The 21058-nt window shown below is 33.3% G+C and overlaps 3 protein-coding genes and 1 pseudogene across 3 annotated transcripts; 3 read left to right on the top strand and 1 right to left on the bottom strand.

Annotated features, from left to right (window-relative positions):
• Positions 1 to 1002, bottom strand: LOC7464071 (transcription elongation factor TFIIS). Its single transcript, XM_002322571.2, has one exon. It carries the CDS (start codon positions 1000 to 1002, stop codon positions 1 to 3), a length of 1002 nt encoding a protein of 333 aa, XP_002322607.2.
• A 4696-nt stretch (positions 1003 to 5698) lies between these two features.
• Positions 5699 to 9028, top strand: LOC18106098 (exocyst complex component SEC15A). The gene is made up of 2 exons (XM_006373630.3): positions 5699 to 5980; positions 6445 to 9028. Exon 2 carries the CDS (start codon positions 6460 to 6462, stop codon positions 8827 to 8829), a length of 2370 nt encoding a protein of 789 aa, XP_006373692.3. The 5' UTR covers positions 5699 to 5980; positions 6445 to 6459; the 3' UTR covers positions 8830 to 9028.
• Positions 9029 to 9401: 373 nt separating this feature from the next.
• Positions 9402 to 11992, top strand: LOC112324540 (uncharacterized; annotated as a pseudogene).
• Positions 11993 to 17923: 5931 nt separating this feature from the next.
• On the top strand, positions 17924 to 20537 carry LOC7464070 (protein NRT1/ PTR FAMILY 3.1). The gene is made up of 4 exons (XM_002323186.4): positions 17924 to 18179; positions 18290 to 18507; positions 18871 to 19430; positions 19560 to 20537. The coding sequence occupies exons 1-4, from the start codon at positions 18059 to 18061 to the stop codon at positions 20407 to 20409; spliced, it is 1749 nt and encodes a 582-aa protein (XP_002323222.1). The 5' UTR covers positions 17924 to 18058; the 3' UTR covers positions 20410 to 20537.
• The last annotated feature ends 521 nt before the right edge of the window (positions 20538 to 21058 follow it).

Genomic DNA, 21058 nt, shown 5'->3' with positions numbered 1-21058 from the left:
TCAATATTCCATTGAATCCACTGATTTGTGCTGTTGTTCTGCATTCATCTCCTTCCACAAAGATTTCTTCCTGATTTGATCATTCTCGAATTGCCTTTGATTGCTTGCCATCTCTTCTGCTGTCATAGTCACCAGTTTCTCTGGCTTAATCTGTCCAAGAAGAAGTTTCCTTCTCAAATCTGGATTCTTTGGATCCTTCATGTTGAACAATATTGACCTGTACTTCAATTGTTTGGTGCCATTGAAAAGCCCCATCCTTTCAAACATCAGCGATTCAACATCAGCAGCAACAATAATTGGGTCACGCAATCTCACTGCTTCCATCAAATCCTCTTTAACCTCCTTTGCAACTCTGCACAATGACTCCACAAGAATGTGCCTGACCTTGCTACGCAAGCCATCACTGCACTTGACAGGTTCTTCTGATGGTTTCTTGAAACTACAGAAATCTTTCACATTCTCTTGCTGTGTGATGCGCTTGGTAGATGGTTTCTTGAAACAGCGCCTGATACTTTGTACTTTCCCTGGATTTGTGCAGCGCATGGCAGGATCTTGTGGTGGTTTCTTGAAACAACTGGAACCATTTTCTTTCTCTTCTTTTATCTTCTTCTCTGTCTGAATAGGCATGTTAACTTTAACCCTTCCTATTACTCTTCCTTGTATCTTGACAATAAGGGTCCCCGTTCTTGACCCACTTGTAGATTTTGTTGGCTGAGTCTTACCATCAATGGCAGGGTTTCTTGCGTACAGATTCCTACTCCAAGCATCCAGCAAGCAAGAAGCAGCAGTTCTGATCATCTTTACACGGTGTTTTGTGAGATATTGAACTTCTTTTGCAACAGGAGTGGAGACAAGAACCCTGGATGATGTTACGGGGAACCTCTTAAGCTGGTCCAAAGCATCTAGGCATCGATAAACTTCAGGAAATATTGAAGCAGAAGTGGCCACAATGGCTGCAGATTTCTTTGCTGACTCAAACAGCGACAGAAACTGTTTCTCCATTGATAACTGGTCTTATCAACTAGGGCTTAATCTAAAGAACTACAAAAAAGGCAAGACAGAAGGCTAAACTGAAAATGTAGGTTTAATTTCTTTTGAGATGTAGGGCCTTGTGATGGAAACGTTTCGTTTTATAGGCATGAAGGGTCAATCCTAGTTTGATCCTGTATCCGATTGCTTAAAGGAGAGCATGTGGGAGTTCTCCAATTAAATCCTTACAAAATGGGGATCCCAGCAGAAATCCGATTGATTTGAGGAAACATAGGTAGAAACTTTTAGAATTTAATCCTTGAGATTAGTTTCAATTTTTGAAAAAAAAAAAAAAAGTAGTTAATAGGGCATTGCATTTTCAGGGCCAAAATTGTTGAGTCTGGCATGTTTCTGCTGCAAGTCTCAGGAATCGTTGTCATTACTGCTTCCTGAGTTTGATGTCTCCAATTTTTCTTGTCAAGTTTTATGGACAGAATCAAATTAGCCATTATTTATGTCGTGTTATTCCAACTTCCAATGATCATTTGCCCTTAAGAAATAGTTGGAGTTCTGGATTGGAAATTCTTCCATAGTACTTCAATAACAACCTAATGGCATCCACACCAAAGAATATTACAAATATAAGGTAATTAGCCGCTCCCTATCCCTGAATGACACAGCATATATATAATGAACGATAGGAAACAAGAGTTTCTCAAACTTAAATTAAAGCCCTAAAATATAGAGAAAACTCAGATTGTATAAATTCTAAAGGTTAATGCTTTAAATAGTAGCTAAAGTGACCTAAGCCAGAAAGGAAAAGGAAGACCAGAACAACTAGGAAAAAAAAAAAATCCCAGACAAAATCTTTTGAGTTTAATTTGGACATGTTCTCTAAATGTATGAACAAAAAAAATGAGTGAAAAAACAGTTGATGTCCTCCTGATGAATATCAATGTTGCATATCTTTCTTTGTTGTTGGTTTAACTAACTTCATGATCATGTCTATTGGTTTTGCTCGGATGCAATGATCAACTCATGTTTGTCATTGCCCGCGTCGTAGACAAAAGGTAGAGGTACAGACTTGAATGCGCGATGCTTGCCAACGTTATTCAAATGTTCATACTCCAACCTAGTTAATGAAACAGAGTGTGAACCAAATTAGCTATCGGCAATGTTGCTCTTTATATCATCCAGAAAACTCAATTCATTAGGAATTTGAGAATTCTATGCGCATTTGAATAAAACCAGTAGTACGTGAAAAAATTCCATATTCAGCGGCGAATAATCTCGAGGCTAGCTACAATTGAAATAAAGGATTGCCTGTGTAGGGAAGGCAGTTGGAAATTCAAGACAGTCTGCAACCATGCAAATGTCAACAATAAATTCAGGACCTGCATTCTTCACCAGCATCATAAGAATTGGTTAGGACTGAATCTGGAGCTGATGCATATAATTTGTAAACCTGGTTTACATTTCTATGATCTGTATACAGTTGTTCTTCATATTTCATTTCATTAAGACAATAAGATCCACAGTCTCAGTTTGATTTTGTCATGTATTGTTCTTACTCACTATTTCTCTGAAATATACACTTCTGTAAGGGATAAGGAGTTTGCCTCTTAATAACCAGTTCCTAGACTGAGATTGCCAAAGCCCCCAGTCCAGGACTACGTCTCAAAATGTACCGTAGACAGCTGCAATTACTGAGAATATTGAGGCTAGTATTTTCCAGCGCAGTCCTTGGGCATAAGGCAACAATTGTGCAGAAATATTTAAGCCCATTATATCCCTGCATTTTGTCCTTGTCTTCATAAAGGCGTCGAAGAAACTGAAATACGATAATTGCAACTGCCAATGCCTAAAATAAGAGTCTTTAAAGCATCTAGAATTTTAGAAACAAGTTGATACCTGAAGAAGACGAGACCAGTAGGGAATCAACAATGAAGTAGAAAGTGTTTTATACATCATTGGTTTTGCAGGTATTTTGTCTCAGTTTATAGTCTCCCCAGCCATAGTAGCATAACAGCTTTCACCTACAATTAAACAACGCAGGATGCTCGAACCAAAGCATATATCAATAGGTTCTCCCTTTTGTATTTCCTAGTCTACCATTTTTCTTTAGAAGCGAGAAGAGTTTAGACACAGGTCATGTATGCTCACGTTCACTGGATTATAACTAGTTAGTACCGTGAGAAACTTTTTGACATATTATTAAAATAACTTGGTGACCCACGAATTCAATCTTTAAATTGGATTGGGTTTTAAATTAAATTGAGCGAGAGTAGAGGCATGGACTGGAGACTGAAAATATTAGACACAGGTCAATTCAATCCCATAAATCAAGCATTAAGCCAGCAAGCAAGTAAGGCCAGTCCACATAATAATAGGATGCTGAGTCTCTCTTCTTTAGATTCCCTCTGACCAACATCAAGAAAAAACCCTCATTCCATAGCTTCAATGAAAACTTGCATCGAACATTGGATTTTCCAACACAAGAAACTAGTTCAAGCAACCCCAGTTGACTAAAATTTTATGAACTGTTTCATTAATAAAATGCTACACAAGCAAAATTTACAAATTATAGATTTGAGAAAACGTGAGACAGTCAAAAACTCTAAAACTGAATTGAATTGACTGTACAGTAGAACCAGTAGTTGTTTAAAGCTATCTGCCACCCTATTGCATGTTTATATATATTAAAAAGACAAAAACAGATTGTCTTGAAAGACTGATCCACTAAAGCAAGCAGTCTTGACAGAATCGAGTTGGAAAAACAAGGCAAAAGCTACCAAACAATATCCATCTCCTTGTATTTGTGAAATAGAATGCTACAGTATTTGGTAGTCTTATCTGTTAAAGACATTGCAAGGCAAATAAAGAAAGATAAGACTCTTCTTTTTGACAGATTGAATACATATGAAAGATTGAACTGTCTTGAAAGACAATTCCTTTTGCCCCGCGGCCTTTTATTTAATATCCTTCACCAATCTGTTCTTGACGGCCGTTGTCTTTATGACACCGATCCTACTTTTACATGTGCGTGTCAGCATTGCAACAACACTCTTTCTGCATAATACTCTTGTTGTTATTGATTTTTTCGAATTCTGCATAATATATAACAGTCGTCTGCCCAGGATTAACAATACAATAGTCATTTTGATTCTGAATATATATATACATATACGAAATGTGTTGAGATTGATTCTGCATACACACACACTCACACCCCTGCGCGCTCAGTGCTGTAATGAGTTTGATTCTGCAAATATTTATTGTGTAAATATATACCAATACTGGGCTATGTTCCAAAAGTTGATATGCTTTGATATCGATATGCTTTAAACAAGTTTTAATGTCTAAATCTTTATACATTGGTGTAAAGAAAAAAGAATGTTTTTTTCTTAGAATTTACTTATCATAATTATTGTCCGAACGAAAGTAGAAACAAGAAAGAAAACAATACATTGAGTGCACTGAATAACTTTCTTGTAAAGAATAGAAAGTAGCAACTGACAGCATATTGTTTTAATCTTGCATAAGAAAATAAGACATGAAGATGCAGCCAAGAGTTTGAGTAACTAAGCAAACATGATTATTGCCTTGAAAGGGAATGCTGGCGACCGATTAGGTACTTTGATTGTTTTTGAAGAGCAGTGATGGCACCAAAAACCAACACAGGTGGTGGTAGATTGTACGGTTGTATTTTTTTTATTAAAAAAATAGATTTAAGAAAAAAAATTAATTATGATTTTAGATAAATTTTAATGAATAAAAATAAGTTATTTTAAATTTTTTATAACAATTTTTTCTCTAGATAAAAAGCAAAACATCACCTTAACCCCTTGTACGAAAATATTTAATTAGAATAATAATTTAAAAATTAAAATAGAATATTGCATGGTTTGCTTAATAAATATCGAAAAGAATAAAACAAATATATAATGGCCATAGTTTGCTGGCCTTCTAAGCCATGATACCCTGTGTCTCCCAAACCCCTATGAATATTTGATGTTACTTCTAGCAAAGAAATGTATTTTTTTTCTTTTTTCTTTTTTAATTCAAGTAATAAATTGAAAAATGTGAAATTCTAATTCGAAATCTCAATTGTTTTACTTCATAAGAGTACTATTTAACTTTAAATTCATTAGGAGTAAATTAATGATTTTGATTAAAAAAGAAATAGAATTAATGTTAAAAAATCATATAATTAAAAAAATCATTTGATTATTGGACCAGGACATGATAAAAACAATATTAAAAAAAATATAATTATTATGGTTTTAATTTCACATATTTTCAATTTTCTATCCTCTAAAAAATATTTAAAATCAAAATATTTTAGATTGTTCATAACCAGGGGTGGAGCTAAGTGAATTTTACTGAGGAGACCAAAATTAATATAATAATATATATTATTAAAAAACTTATTTACTTAAATTAAAAATATTAAATAATAGAAAATTTTAAAATGATTTGCAGGGGCTGAGCCTTGCTTGCCACCCCTGGTTCCGTCCCTGTTCATAACTATCAATAATTATTTCATAACTCACTCTTAAAAATAAATAGCAAGCATAAAAATAAAAATATTTACACTTAAACTCAATAATTATTTTTATTTCTCTCTCATAATTATCTCTTCTCTAGTTTCTATCCTTTTTTTTTTTTTTTTGTCTATCCAACAAAAAAGAAGGTGCATGAGAGTAGTAATGTACACCAAAACAAACTATCACACCCCATTTCGTGGAAGAATCAAAACAAACCAAGGAGTGGAAATATCAATTCCCTATAGAACAAAGGACAGACGGCGAAAGAAAGGAGACAAGACATAATTTTCTTACACGAATTGTAACTAACAATAAAAGTACTTTAATTGATTACAAATTTCATTGAAAACAACAGTTTCAGCTCAAGGAGTGAAGAATCCAAGGAAAACCCATTTCATTTCTTGTATAACATTGCACAAAGAGAGCAATTTTGACCCGAAAGGAAGGCCTCTCTGTAACTCTTTGTAAGTATCAAGTTTGAAATTTTTTTGATTTTGTATCTGGGTTTTCGTTTTTGCTATCTGGGTCTTTTTTGTTTGTTTGTTTTGATCACATTTTTGTATCTGGTTGATTAGTTGTGAATTTAGCTAAATTTGAAATGTGGGTTTGTTTTTTTATCTTCGTTGTGTTTATGAATTGAAGAAATCTGTGTTTAGTGGATTTATTTGGTTATAGTTTATTATATTTGATTAATCATGGATTGTTTTACAATTCTTTAGATGTTTTGCATGGTGTGCTGTCTTTGAATATTTATTTCTGTTTGAATCTTTATACAAGAATGTTTATTGAAGGAAGCATTTGGATAATTAGCATAAATTTTGTTAGATATGATTTATTGTAGTTTTTTTTTCTTGTTTGTCTAAGATGGTTGATAAGGACCTTTGTGGATGTCTTTTTTGTGTTTGTGTTTTTGTTTTGATTGTTTCAGGGTTTAATAAAAGCAATGGATGCGAAACTTAAGAGGAGAACTTTTGTAGAGAATGGGGATGGAGGAGAGGACTTAGTGCTTGCGACTTTGATTGGAAATGGGGAGGATTTGGGTCCGATTGTCAGGCATGCATTTGAAATGGGGCGGCCTGAATCGCTGTTTCATCAGCTCAAGTCTGTTGTGAGGAAGAAGGAAGTTGAAATTGAGGAGCTGTGCAAAAGCCATTACGAGGAATTCATTCTTGCAGTTGATGAACTTCGTGGTGTATTGGTTGATGCTGAAGAGTTAAAAAGTGAGCTTGCAAGTGAGAATTTTAGATTGCAAGAAGTTGGGAGTGGTCTTTTGATCAAACTCGAGGAACTCCTTGAATCTTATTCGATTAAGAAGAATGTGGCCGAAGCTATTAAAATGTCAAAGGTATGCATTCAAGTTCTGGAACTCTGTGTCAAGTGTAACAACCACATGTTGGAAAGCCAGTTTTACCCAGCATTGAAAACAGTGGATCTGATTGAGAGGACTTACTTGCACAACATCCCTATGAAGGCACTTAAAATGGCCATAGAGAAGACAATTCCAGTAATAAAATTGCATATCGAGAAGAAAGTTACTAGTCAGTTTAATGAATGGCTAGTTCAAATAAGGAGTTCTGCTAAAGATATTGGACAAACAGCAATAGGTCATACTTCATCAGCCCGTCAAAGAGATGAGGAAATGCTGGAACGTCAGAGAAAAGCTGAGGAACAGAACATTCCGGGGTTAGGAGATTTTGTATATACTCTGGACGTTGCGGAAACCGATGAAGATTCTGTTGTGAAGTTTGATCTTACTCCTGTTTTTCGGGTTTATCATATTCATGCTTGCCTGGGAATCCAAGAGCAGTTCCGTGAATACTACTATAAGAATAGGTTATTGCAACTCAATTCAGATTTGCAAATCTCTACTACTCAACCATTTGTTGAATATTATCAAACATATTTGGCTCAAATTGCTGGTTACTTCATAGTGGAGGATCGGGTTTTAAGAACTGCTAGGGATCTTCTGTCAGCAAATCAGGTTGAGACAATGTGGGAAACGACTGTAGCTAAAATGACATCTGTTCTGGATGAACAGTTTTCCCATATGGATTCTGCGACTCATCTTCTGCTGGTGAAGGATTATGTCACTCTTCTCGGAGCAACTCTTAGACAATATGGGTATGAAGTTGGCCAAATTCTTGAGGTTCTTGATAGTAGTCGAGATAAGTATCATGAGCTTCTTTTGGGAGAATGTCGGGAGCAAATTGTTAATGCTCTTGGAAATGACACCTATGAGCAGATGGTAATGAAAAAGGATACTGATTATGAGAATAATGTCCTCTCATTTCATCTTCAGACCTCCGATATAATGCCTGCTTTCCCATATATTGCACCATTCTCCTCCATGGTACCTGATACTTGCCGCATCGTTAGATCTTTCATCAAAGGTTCTGTTGATTACTTGTCATATGGGGTGCATACTAATATTTATGACGTTGTGAGAAAATATTTGGACAAGCTCTTGATTGATGTGTTAAATGAAGTTATACTTAGCACAATCCATGGTGGTGCAGTTGGTGTGTCTCAAGCCATGCAGATTGCCGCCAACATATCTGTTCTTGAGAGAGCTTGTGATTTTTTTCTTCGACATGCAGCCCAACTATGTGGAATCCCTATCCGATCAGTTGAGAGGCCTCAAGCTAGTTTGACTGCCAAGGTGGTCCTAAAAACTTCAAGGGATGAAGCTTATATTGCTCTGCTGGATCTGGTGAACAACAAGTTAGATGGATTGATGGCACTTACTGAAAATATCAATTGGACCTCAGAGGAAACGCCACAAAATGGGAATGACTATATTAATGAGGTGGTTATTTACCTGGACACCATTTTGTCAACAGCACAACAAATTCTGCCCTTGGATGCCCTACACAAAGTTGGGAGTGGTGCCCTTGAGCACATTTCCAATTCCATTGTTGGGGCATTTCTTAGTGATAGTGTAAAGAGGTTCAATGCTAATGCAGTCCTATCTCTCAACATTGATTTGAAGTTGTTAGAGGATTTTGCTGACGACAGATTTCATAGCACTGGGCTGAGTGAAATACACAAGGAAGGTAGCTTTAGAGGCTGCTTGATAGAAGCACGACAGTTGATTAACCTTTTGTCAAGCAGCCAGCCAGAGAACTTCATGAATCCTGTGATAAGGCAGAAAAACTATGATGCTTTGGATTATAAGAAGGTGGCCAGCATCTGTGAGAAATTCAAGGATTCCCCTGATGGAATCTTTGGTAGCCTTTCAACCAGAAATACGAAGCAAAGTGCACGGAAGAAATCAATGGACATGCTGAAGAAAAGATTGAAGGACTTCAATTGAGAAGGCTTCAGGATCTGTCTGCATTAGAAGTAGCTTCTCTATGTTAATTTTCTAGGCTATCTCCTTCCAATTACACGTTCTCTTCTTTCTTCCTTTTTTTTCCCTTTCTTTTTCTCATTGTTGTGATTTAGAATGCAATGGATTCTTTAATTTTGTACCGATTAAATTCTTATAATAAAGCTTCTATATTGACCTTTGACCTTGTGAGCGAGGATGTCTATACTTGTCAACACAATGTTGCATCCATGTCTTATTTATATTATTTCCTTGTTGAAACTAAAATGAAACAAAATAGAGTCAATTGTTTTGAGAAGCAGCAGAGCGTTCTGCATTTGCAATTCCACATTCTGAATACTTCAGGTTTGCCTTCTTACCCTGCGATGTGTTGCATTTGCTTGGCTCTTCATCAATTAATCAGAGATCTCTACGTAAGTATTTCCAGATTATATCTATGGTACGAGTTTCTTGTATGTCATTCTAACCCTTCATTACATTTGTTTTTATTCCTATCGCTGTATTTTGTTGAAGAATTGCTGGTTTTGCTTTTTCTTAGGTAGAACGTATAAGAAACAATGCATGAGTGGTATGCATGCTAAAGGGAGTTTGCAAAAAATCTTCTGAAGAACATGTGTTCTGTTGGTGCCGCAGCTGCCCATACTTCAACATGGATCTTCTCAGGGCCTTTACGATACTCGAACGCATAACTGAAAGATCTTCTGCTCACCACTTTTTCTCTGTTTCTTATTGAAGGTATGCTCATTTTATTCTAGCGTAGACAGTGTCTGATCCTTAGTTATCAGAGGAATCCCTCAGAGTTTGCAATCCAGGTAGCTCTGTAATAATAACAGGCAACATCATTTTTATGTCCTAAAACATTGTTTATAAACTACGAAAACTATGAAAAACTGACACAAAAATCTTGATTCATCAAAATTTTGATCTTAGTTAAAATTAATTCAATATTCTTCCTACGATATTGTTATTAAAAAGTTTTGTATCTTTCTCGAAAAAAAAGAAAAAGAACAAGGAAGAGATCTTCCTATATATTTTTTTTTTGCAACAAAAGTAAATAATTAAAAAAATAGAGTTTCAAGACGACAACAATCATAATCATAAATGTGACACAACCCTTCCCTCAGCTTTTCATATGTATTGAAATGACAAATATTGAAAAAAAGCCATAAATGTGACTCCCTATCAAAGACAACATATGGAATTAAATTCTCATAGCATCTCTAACCCAAAAAACTAAATTGAAAAACTAAATTACTAAAATAATTTTTTAAATAGTATAAATATAGTTTTTTTTAATTATATGCATTCCAATGGTAAAAAACTATTTAGAAAAGCCATTTATATTTTAATATATTTCATATTAAATTAATTTTAATATAATTATATAACTAATTTAGATATTTTATATATAATATAATTATGATGTTATTAATTATATAATTAATATTAGTAATTTATAAAAGTAATATAAAATTAATGAAATAATATGAAAGTTAAAAGATATAATTTAAAATTAAACTTAAAATTTATTTATATGAATATTTTTAATTTTCAGTTTTATATGTTACTGTTAAAAATTTAATTTTTTAAAAGTAAATTCAAATTCAAACTTTGAAAAAAACCGCCAATATTTTAAATTTTGATTTTCAATTTTTTTAAAAAAAATTCATGCTTTAAAAAAATGACCGCCACCATTTTAAATTTTAAAATTTCAAACTTTGATAAAATAACCGCCAACATTTTAAATTTTAAAATTTCAAATTTTAAAAAAATAACTATCAACATTCTAAGATTTCAAAATTTAAAAAAATAATCCATCTATAAATATTCTCATATACCTTAACATTTTTTCTCATCATTCCATTTTTTTCTCTCCAATCAAAAACATATTTCATTAAAATTCATAATGAATCATTCTAATTTTAATTTTTATGATGCTTTTGATTTTGATGATGACACTCCTGTGTTCGCTTTTCAAGTTGCTACCGTTGTGGTTGCTTAAGAAGAATCGAATAATTAAGGGCAGAGAACAGGGTATCGTGGCTCTATTCTTGGTCACAATATTGTCAATCGTAATAGAAAAGAAGGTGAGTTAAGGTTATATAATGATTATTTTGCTGAAAATCCTAAATTCACTGAAAGTCAATTTCGAAGAAGATTTAGGATGAGTCGTCGTCTTTTTCTTCGGATAGCAAATGCAGTGGAAGCTCATAATCCATATTTCAAACAAAGGACAGATGCTCTTGGTGTTCTTGGTTTATCTTGCCTTCAAAAGGTAACTGCAGCTCATAAAATACTTGCATATGGTATTCCTGCAGATCTTACTGATGAATATCTTCGAATTGAAGAAACCACTGCGATAGAAAGTCTTAGAACTTTCGTCAAAGCAATCGTAGAAGTTTTTGGTGATTGGTATCTAAGGGCACCAAACGAGGCCGATATTTATCGATTATTATCAATTGGAGAGTAGCGTGGATTTCCAGGGATGTTAGGGAGCATTGACTGTATGCATTGGAAATGGGAGAAATGCCCAATTTCATGGCATGGGATGTATACTGGTCATTGTCGTAAACCAACTATAATTCTAGAGGCGGTGGCTTCACAAGATCTTTGAATATGGCATGCCTTTTTTGGAATGCCTGGATCATTAAATGATATTAATGTTTTTGATCGGTCACCTATCTTTGCTGCACTTGCTGAAGGTCGTACTGCTCCTGTCAATTATACAATTAATGGGCATGAATATACAATGAGATACTATTTAGCAGATGAGATTTATCCTAATTGGTCAACCTTTGTTAAGATAATCCCAAGACCATTAGGAGCAAAGAGAAAATATTTTACAAGCAAGCAAGAGTCTGCAAGGAAGGATGTGGAGCGAGCATTTGGGGTGCTCCAATCTCGTTTTGCAATTGTACGTGGACTTGTTCGATATTGGGATGAAGAAACGCTTGCATATATTATGAAAGCTAGCATAATAATGCATAATATGATTATTGAGGATGAAGGAGCAATGAACCTTGGATTTGACCATGAGCATGAAGTCAATTCCTTTATATCAGTGTCACATGGTGAAATACCAGAACTACATGATTTTCTTCAAACTCATAATCGAATTAGGAATAGAGCAACTAGCTCTCAACTATAAGAAGATTTGATTGAACATTTGTGGGAACAATATGGCAACGAATAGAATCTTTAGATTTGAACTTCTTATGTTATCATAATTTTCAAGTTTTTTATGTTTTTTTTTTTATTATGGTTGTTATCTTTTAAGTTAATTAATCCTACTTATTATTGTTATGTAAACCCCGGGAAAAGAAAAATTATATATATAATAAATAAATAAAAACAGAAATTCAGAAATTTTTAAATATAAATTTCTGGGCGAAATAATTCGAGACATTATAATAAACCTGGTACTGTTGAGGGTTGGATTTAATTGAGATTGAGATTGAGATTGAGTCGTGACTGATTATGTAGGGCAGTAGAACTAATTAGTAAATTAACAATTTTGACTATCTTGGAGGCAAAACTGGGTTCTCCTCCCTCAGAGAACTAGTAGCCTCGTGTCTTAGCTTTCTAACGATATCAATCTCACTTAAAATGAAGTTTTAGAACTTTAGATATAGTTAAAAATCTGATAAGTGTTCAGATAGTAACAGTTGAAAATTGGACAGTAACAGTTCAAAGTCAGACAGTGACAGTTCAAAGTCAGACAGTAACAGTTGGAAAGTCAGACAGTAACACTTCAAAGTCAAACAGTAACAGTTCAAAGTCAGATTGTTACATGTTAAGTGTTGGAGGAACTTCAAAAAAGTATTATGAATTGATATCAATTTCATAATAATATATTTAAAATAACCAAGAATTTTCTACATATTTAATTAAAAATACTTTACATTACAATAAATCAATCAAAGTTAATTAAAAATTAAAACCCCTCTTTTGCATAATTTCTAACTTTCTATTTTGAAAATACGCTGCAGAAATTGGATCCAAATTAGAAATATCCATTTTCATAATTTGTTCTTCTTTCTCAATCCTGTCCAATTCTTGTTTCTCTTGACTTTGTTAAATCATCATGGCTTGTTGCTCTAACATAATTTTCATGTCTTGTTTCTTCTGATCCTCAATTTCAACTAGAGTATCCCTGAATTATTGTAAGAGATTTGTTACAGTTACCTCCCCAACTTTATCTTTTCCTTGTCTACGTTTAAGTCGTTCCTTTGCAGCCTTCTGACCGATTGGTCTATCTTGATAAATCAATGGTTCACTATCTTCTCCTAAACTAACAGAATCAGGGGTAGATGGAGTTGATGAAGCCGGACTTGCATTGACATGACTTTTTTGTTTCTTGTTTGACCTTTGATTTTGACTTGCACGCTCAAATTGCCATTTGGGTTCTTTTCTTAAGATAACCCAACAATGTTCTAGTTGAAATCGTTTGCCAACGCAAGAAGCATACATTTGCCGAGCATCATTAATCTGGTAAAAAAATAAATAAATAAATAATGTTAAAATATGTGTTAAATAATTTAACATGGAAATGAATATTAAAATTACCCTTGATTCTTCGGTCATTCCACTTTGCTGACGATTTTCAATTTGAGTAACAAACCCAACAAATTTACCGACTTCTCTATTTATTTCTTGCCATCTACTTGAGATGCTTATTTGGGAACGATTATTCAAGTTTCCTCCATTCTCTACAAAGTAAGCATGTACGCGAGCCCAGAACTGTTTTGTTTGTTGTTCAACTCCTGTAATTGGATCCTTGCTTGTATTTAGCCATGCAGAGACAAGTAAACAATCTTTCTCTGGTGAGAAATTTTTACTTCTTTGTGATTTTTTTGCCGAATAGACATTTAAATTCGAGTATGTTAAGTCATCAATTAATTGATTAAAATCACTTGGTTGAGAGAGAATATCTTTTGACTCACTCATAAGAAAGTTGGTAAAAAAGCTTGGAAAATTTGAATCCATCTACATTAAAAAAAAAAAATCAAGTTAAAACCTTATTAAAGAGAGTGTAAAAGAAGCTCACATTAAATGTCTAGCAATTTTGTAGTTTCATACATGTGAATTAATAATAAGCATTGCCTCCTACTTGTTCTAACATAATAATTTGATCATTTTTTGGAACTAAAAGAGAATTGATATACTGGTTTAATTATATTTTCAATAAGACAAAATATAATTGACCTCAAATTAAAACAGACAATCAAATTTTTTTTTAAAATATGTCACTTTATATTTTTATCAATATCAACTACCATTATTAATTCCTCTCAATTTGATCAAAGATAACAATATAAATAAAAATTGTCTTCCTTAACCCATATTAAAAACATAAAATAACAAATAAATAAAAATCATCACAAATATTAAATTAACAACAAAAGGTCTAAAAAATCAAGAGATATAAAAGAGAAAATAGAAAAAGCTTTTAAACAAACATACTTTTTAATTTCAGCTAATTAACACAACCGATATTATTAATTAATCAGAGAATAATTGATTCTTGTTTTTTTAAATTTGAGAGAAGGGTGAGGCATAATACAAAATTTTAAAATCTACAAGTTCTTTCCTCCTGCATTTAAATAAAAAAAAAAGAGTTGTTGGCCAAAAGCTATAAAAATAACCGTTGGTCAACAGTTATTTGTTTTTGTCATTTTTACAGTAAAATATAAAAATAACTTTTCACATAACAAATAGTTAAAATAGCTATTTGTTTGCATCAGAATGAAAAAATAAAAAAACAAAAACTAAAAATACAATTTTTAATATTTGATTTTTTATTTAGCTGTGACGTTAGAGATGCACTAAGTGTATGGATGAGATAATCTGAGGAAGTCAGATGCTATCCCTAGGCAATAATACCTCAAAATTCGTACAAATATAAATACAGACATTGATATTAATCAATATATGGGATCCACCTCACCTATAACTAGCTCCTTGTAGCCTCCACTACAGTAGCCTGCCCACATTTCCATTTTCTTCGTTGGATTCCTGACAGTGACAGGGAATGGACCAGAAATGAGGTTGCAGGACAACGACAAATCTCATGAAGCTCATAAGCAGGAGGTGGTGAAGATCAAGGAAGATGATAAGAGGAAAAAAACCTAGACATGAAGACAACTCTACTGAGGATGCTTTGTTTACACGAATTAATATATTTCTTTTGATTTTGTATTTTAAAAATATTTTAAAAATATATATATTTTTTATTTTTTTCTTTACATCAAAACTTTAATTACAACACCACCCATGTTGTTATAAAAATATTGCAAAAACAAATTTAATTACACCAAAAGAAAAATCACCAAAATTATAGTGGGCCACAAAAAATCCCAAGAACAAATGAGCCCTACAAAGTGGCGCAGCTGACTATGTAAAAGTTGATGAATGAAAAAGGGAAAGAGTACTGAGCCAAGCACACTACTGTTGTTTCAGGGAAATGGATGTCTCTGTCAATTTAAGAACCAAGTGGCCATGCTTGTGACCTCCACTGTGGCCGTGGATCAAGACTTCCATGGCAGCTACTCATCAAGAAGTGGAAAAAGAAAGAACGATAAGGTCCAAACATCCAGAAGGATTCCATGGTTCACCTAATTGGAAAAGGAAAGCAATAATGCCATTTTTGTTTTGGCTCATCTGACTGTTCAACGGAGTCTCATCGATGTCTTTATCAGTCTATTTTGGCATTAATGCATTTTATATATCTTGCCGGAGATGTTAATGCACCTTCCTTAGTTTCGAATTTCATTGTCTTAAAATGAAAGAAATGAAAATAGTTGGGACATAGATAATATATTTCCTTGTTCGTCCTGTTTTATAAAAGGAGAAAAAATCCATTCTAAAATTATTATAAAAATATATTTATTTTATATATTTATCTTTGATCTTCTAATAATGCATTTTAAATTAAATTTTGAATAAAAAATATAACCTAAGTGTAGAATCAGAGTTTCAAAATATGTGGGTTATTAGATTTGTTTTATTAGTTTTTTCAAGCATTTCTTTCAAGTTTACGTGAAAAACAAGATGATAAAGTAAACGTAAATCACTTTAAAAAATATATAAAATACTAACAACAAACTATCACAAATTTACAAAAATATTTATTTATTTCAATCCAATTATGATATAAAACGTGTAATATCAATTTGGGAAAATCTAATAAAATTAAAAAGAAGATCATTCCTGATGAATCCCGAGTTTATGATATGTGCTTGTGGGCTAAGTTAGTATTGTTATATTTGATAAATTTTTTATTATGATAATCTGATATATTTATTTTTGGTGAGATTGTTGATGGATCATGTTTGATACCTATAAAAAATTCATTCTTATTTATTTGAGAACTTTTTGATATTTAAATGAGTATCATTTGAGAAAAAAAATTATAATTTAGAAAAAAAACCCTAAAATAGATATTCATCTTTTTTTGGGAGAAAAACTGAACCTCCTTTTCAAGGATCCCCCGCATGCGCGTTCTTTAAAGGGTTAAAGTATTAACAAAAAATTTGACTTCTTAAGATAAAATATCTCTAATATGTTAGGATAAAATATTTGTGACATTAAAAGAGCAAGGACTTAGCGTTTGGCTGAGCTCAAAGATGACGAATCTGATAGCTTACCAGATTCATATATGCAGCTCAATATCAACTGGATCCAAATATAATAGATCTGATAATTCACTAAACTCACATATATCTAAACTTAGTGTTTGATTGAATTCAAGATGATGAGTCTGATAATTCTACAAACTCATATATATGATAAATGTTGATCCATATGCCAAGCATTAAGCCCATAAAGGAGAGGTTATTATTTGTTCTCTGATCATTCTTCTGAAGGCATATCCAAATAAAAACAATAAATATTGATATATAAATATTAAATTAAGTATATATTATAAGTAGGAAAATTACAAGAATATTACAGGTGTTAGCTCACATCAATTCATTGCACGTTACTATTTTTTATTTGAATTTAAAAAGAGATTATGAGAAACATTGTTTTTTAATGAATACACCAATTTGTTCGTTGAAGATCAATTTAAAAGACCGTTAAAAACGAAAATTAATCTCAAGAAAGTTTTTAACTTGAAAAAAAGGTTGTTAGAGCATACTAGATTTGTGTCCTGCCATTCACAACGGGCCGGTCAATTTTTTTTTAATATAGAAAAAATGCTAAGAAAAAAAAATTAAAACCTGAGTCATTAGTAATTTAAATAATATGAAAATAAATAAATAAACTAACAAAAAATAATAATAAAAAAAGAACCCAACTTTAGTTCATTTGGAGCATAAGAAAATCTTATGTTGAAAGGTAAAACTAAAAATAATAATAAAAAACAACAAAAAAAATCCAGTTAAATTAGGTTAACCCGCAAACTTCGTGACCACGACACGAGCATAAAATTGAGATAATTTCATGGAAAGAAAAATAAAAAAACAGTTTAAGAATCAATTTCTAATAAATCAAATGAGAATTTGATAACTCTATAGAAAGCAAAATAAAAAAGAAAAAGTTGAAGCTCAATTTTTAACCAAAAAAAAAATATTAATGGATGAAAATCAACAAAAAAATATAATAATAAAAAAAAAAACTCGATCCGACTCCACCTGAATCAAGATGTAAAGTTTTTGACCTAGTTATTATACTAGAGTAACCGAACTAAAAAATAAATTGAATAAAATTATAAAATTCAATTATCAAATAATTTAATGTTAAAAAAAAAAAATAATTTTTAAATTAATATTTTTTTTAGATCACCAATCCCTCAATATAGTATACAAGAACAATTTTTTAAAATCACTATTTTAATAAATAATGATTTGTTCTTGTAGCTACAGTAACTTATCATTTCTTCATTAGCTTTTTGTTAATTTTGATGTCACGCAAACCTTCCCTATGTATTGAAAAAGAAAAATATTAAAAAATAAAAATAAAAAAGGCCATAAATGTTACTGCCTATCAACCTAGTAATACACGAATTTTAAGATAAGATATGGAAATAAATTCTCAAGTGGAGGATGGGATAAAATGAGGAATCCCTAGGAAATGATGAATACAGACAAAAATAGTAAAAAAAACTATACAATATATGAGCCTAACCTCACCCATAAGCAGTCTTCACTACAGTAGCCTGCCCACATATCCATTTTCTTGGTTGGATTCTTGACAGGGAATTGGATCGGAAATGGAGTTTCAGGACAACAACAAATCTCATGAAGCTGAGAAGCCGGAGGAGATGAAGATCATGGAATATGACAAGAGGAAAAAAAAACTTGGAGGCATGAAGGCAATTCCATTCATCCTTGGTGAGTTTGTTCTGGACTTAGCAGATGTTTACATTACCAAAGTTAATTAAGTTTGAAACTATGAGCTTAAGTGCTGAACTGTCTGTTAATTAACCTTCATGTTTTGGCAGTAACTGAAGTATGTGACAGATTTTCTACCATTGGTTTTCATGCCAACATGATCACATACCTTACTCAGCAGCTGAACTTGCCTCTTGTAAAGGCCTCTAATATAGTCTCCAACTTCAACGGAACTGCCAGCTTAACACCCTTGATCGGTGCTTTGATTGCCGACTCATTTGCTGGCCGATTCTGGACCATCATCGTTGGTTCCATCATCTATGAACTGGTTCATCCCTCTCACTCTCTCGGCATATTTATTTTCTATAATGTTGCAGTACAGATTTCGTATCTCAAGGTCCAGATGATATTATAATTCTAATGCATGTGTTGACTTACATATCCTGTGGCTTTCAATATAATCTTCAGAATCGAATCTTCCTCGAATGTGTCGATATATAGATGTGGTTTTGTTCTCGACATCGTCATCTCGGGTTTGAATTTAAGGAGTCTTCAAGAAAGAAAATTAGCTTGAATGCACTAGTTCAAATACGGACTATAGAAAGGCTTTTATATGACACAAAGCCTTTGGTCCAAACCAGTTAGTCCTGGGAGCTGAAAATTAATTTGACATTGCAATTGGTTCTCGCAGGGATTGATTAGCATCACCACAACAGCACTACTGAAATCACTGCATCCTCCACCTTGTCCATCACTAGTGGACTGCAAAGAGGCTTCAAGTTTCCAACTAAGCACCCTCTACTTGTCTCTACTCCTCTTAGCTATTGGCTTGGGTGGCACCAGGCCTTGTGTCATGACCTATGCTGCAGACCAATTGGACATGAGCAAATCAGGTGTCGAGTCTCGAAGCTGGAACTTTTTCAATTGGTACTACTTTAGCTTGGGATTAGCAAGATTAGCTGCAGTGACTATAGTGGTCTACATACAAGATAATGTGAGCTGGGGCTGGGGTCTTGGAATACCAACTATTGCCATGGCTGTAGCTTTCATGGTCTTTCTATCCGGTTCTCCACTTTATAAGAAAGTGAAACCAGGAGGAAGCCCATTGGTCAGAGTAATTCAAGTGATTGTTGCTGCTATAAGGAAGAGAAAAGCTGTGGCGCCAGAAGATCCAAGTCTCTTGTACCAAAACCAAGAACTTGATGCTGCTATATCTGTCCATGGAAGGCTTTTACACACCACTCAGTTCAAGTAAGCTATGTTTTAAAACAAAAATTCACGACGTAGGATAACAAAGGAAGCTGTCCTGGGCCGACCATGTGGTCACTGACCTTAAATTTGCTGCAGAAAAATTTCTAAACTGGCCTTTTCACTTTGCAGGTGGCTTGATAAAGCAGCAGTAGAGAAGTATGGTGAAGCAACAGCTTCCAGTACACCAAATCTGTGGAAGCTAGCTACCGTGCATCGAGTAGAGGAGCTAAAATCCTTTCTCAGATTGCTTCCAGTTTGGGCAGCAGGGATTTTACTTGTCACTGCAAATTCACATAGTGGCAGCTTCAATACACAACAGGCTCGCACCATGGATCGTCGTCTGTCGAATTCCTTCCAAATTCCACCTGCTAGTATGTCCTTCTTTGGCATCATGACCGTGATCATAGGGCTTGTTCTTTACGAACGCCTCTTCGTGCCCTTTGTGCGTAGATTCACAAGAAATTCTGCAGGCATCACATACCTACAAAGAATGGGCATAGGCCTACTCTTCAACATTCTCTTTTCCGTTGTTGCTGCATTGGTTGAGAAAAAGAGAAGAACAGTGGCAGAAAATCATAACTTAGTGGATAACCCTAAAGCCACCGTTCCTATAAGTGTATTCTGGCTTGTTCCTCAGCTTTCCCTCCATGGAATGTCAGAAGTCTTCATGGCTGTTGGACAGTTAGAATTTCTATATGATCAATCACCAGAAAGCATGAGAAGTATTGCCTTGGGATTGTTTTGGATAGCAAGTTCTGTTGGAGATTACTTGGGCACATTGATGGTGTCACTGATTCATGAGTACACAGGACACAAGAACAATTGGTTACCTGACAGGAACCTGAACATAGGAAAGTTGGACTATTATTATTGGCTTGTAACTGGTATCCAAGCTATAAATTTTGTGTATTTTGTGATTTGTGCTTGGTGTTACACTTACAAGCCCTTGGAAGAGGTCATGGAGGAAGATTCAGTTTAGTGGTGTTGATGAAATTAGTAAATTTTAACTGTAATGGATTAATGTAATTTGAAGCATCATATGCCTTCATTCACCATGTTTTGAGGATAATAAAACATTTTCAGCTATTTATTATTATAGTTATAAAATCTGGCTCGATAAATAAATTTATTAACACGTTAATTTAAAATTTTAATTAATAATTCAATTCGACTCCTCCTAAGTTAATACTATAATTACAATATATTTAGTATCTTCATTAGGAGAATTTTCAAGCTGATTTGGGGGATGAATAAAATCACTCTTAAGAGAACTTTATTTTAAGGAAAAAATAAAAATAAAAATAATCGTCTTCTTTTCAAATTTCTTGTTACTCTATTGTAGTTTAATTTTCTTAAAATATGACAGCATTTGGGCCCAATAGGGGTGTTCTATATGGGCCTAATGGATCTATTTTTAGCAATACTATGTTGGGCTTTTTATCAAACTTTCAATTAGAACCTAAGGGTTCATTTAGAGTCACCATCCAAATTTGGAAACCCATTTAGATATCCAAGCAAATCTCCCTTCCTTAATGGTTTTAATTATGGTCGGATCCTAGTTTTCGTGTCTAACTATTCTCAAGAAATTTTCATCCAAATGCACATATACCACTTTAATAAAAAATCCA

This window comes from Populus trichocarpa, chromosome 16, assembly GCF_000002775.5.
Source record: "Populus trichocarpa isolate Nisqually-1 chromosome 16, P.trichocarpa_v4.1, whole genome shotgun sequence".
NCBI lineage: Eukaryota > Viridiplantae > Streptophyta > Magnoliopsida > Malpighiales > Salicaceae > Populus > Populus trichocarpa.
The sequence above is the reverse complement of the archived record's forward strand: the minus strand, read 5'-3'. Positions and strand labels throughout refer to the sequence as shown.

Coding starts and splice junctions, on each gene's coding strand:
- LOC7464071 (XM_002322571.2), bottom strand. CDS start 1,002: ATGGAGAAACAGTTTCTGTCGCTGTTTGAGTCAGCAAAGAAATCTGCA.
- LOC18106098 (XM_006373630.3), top strand. CDS start 6,460: ATGGATGCGAAACTTAAGAGGAGAACTTTTGTAGAGAATGGGGATGGA.
- LOC7464070 (XM_002323186.4), top strand. CDS start 18,059: ATGGAGTTTCAGGACAACAACAAATCTCATGAAGCTGAGAAGCCGGAG. Junction 18,180..18,289: donor GGCAATTCCATTCATCCTTG/GTGAGTTTGTTC, acceptor ATGTTTTGGCAG/TAACTGAAGTATGTGACAGA. Junction 18,508..18,870: donor GTTCCATCATCTATGAACTG/GTTCATCCCTCT, acceptor TGGTTCTCGCAG/GGATTGATTAGCATCACCAC.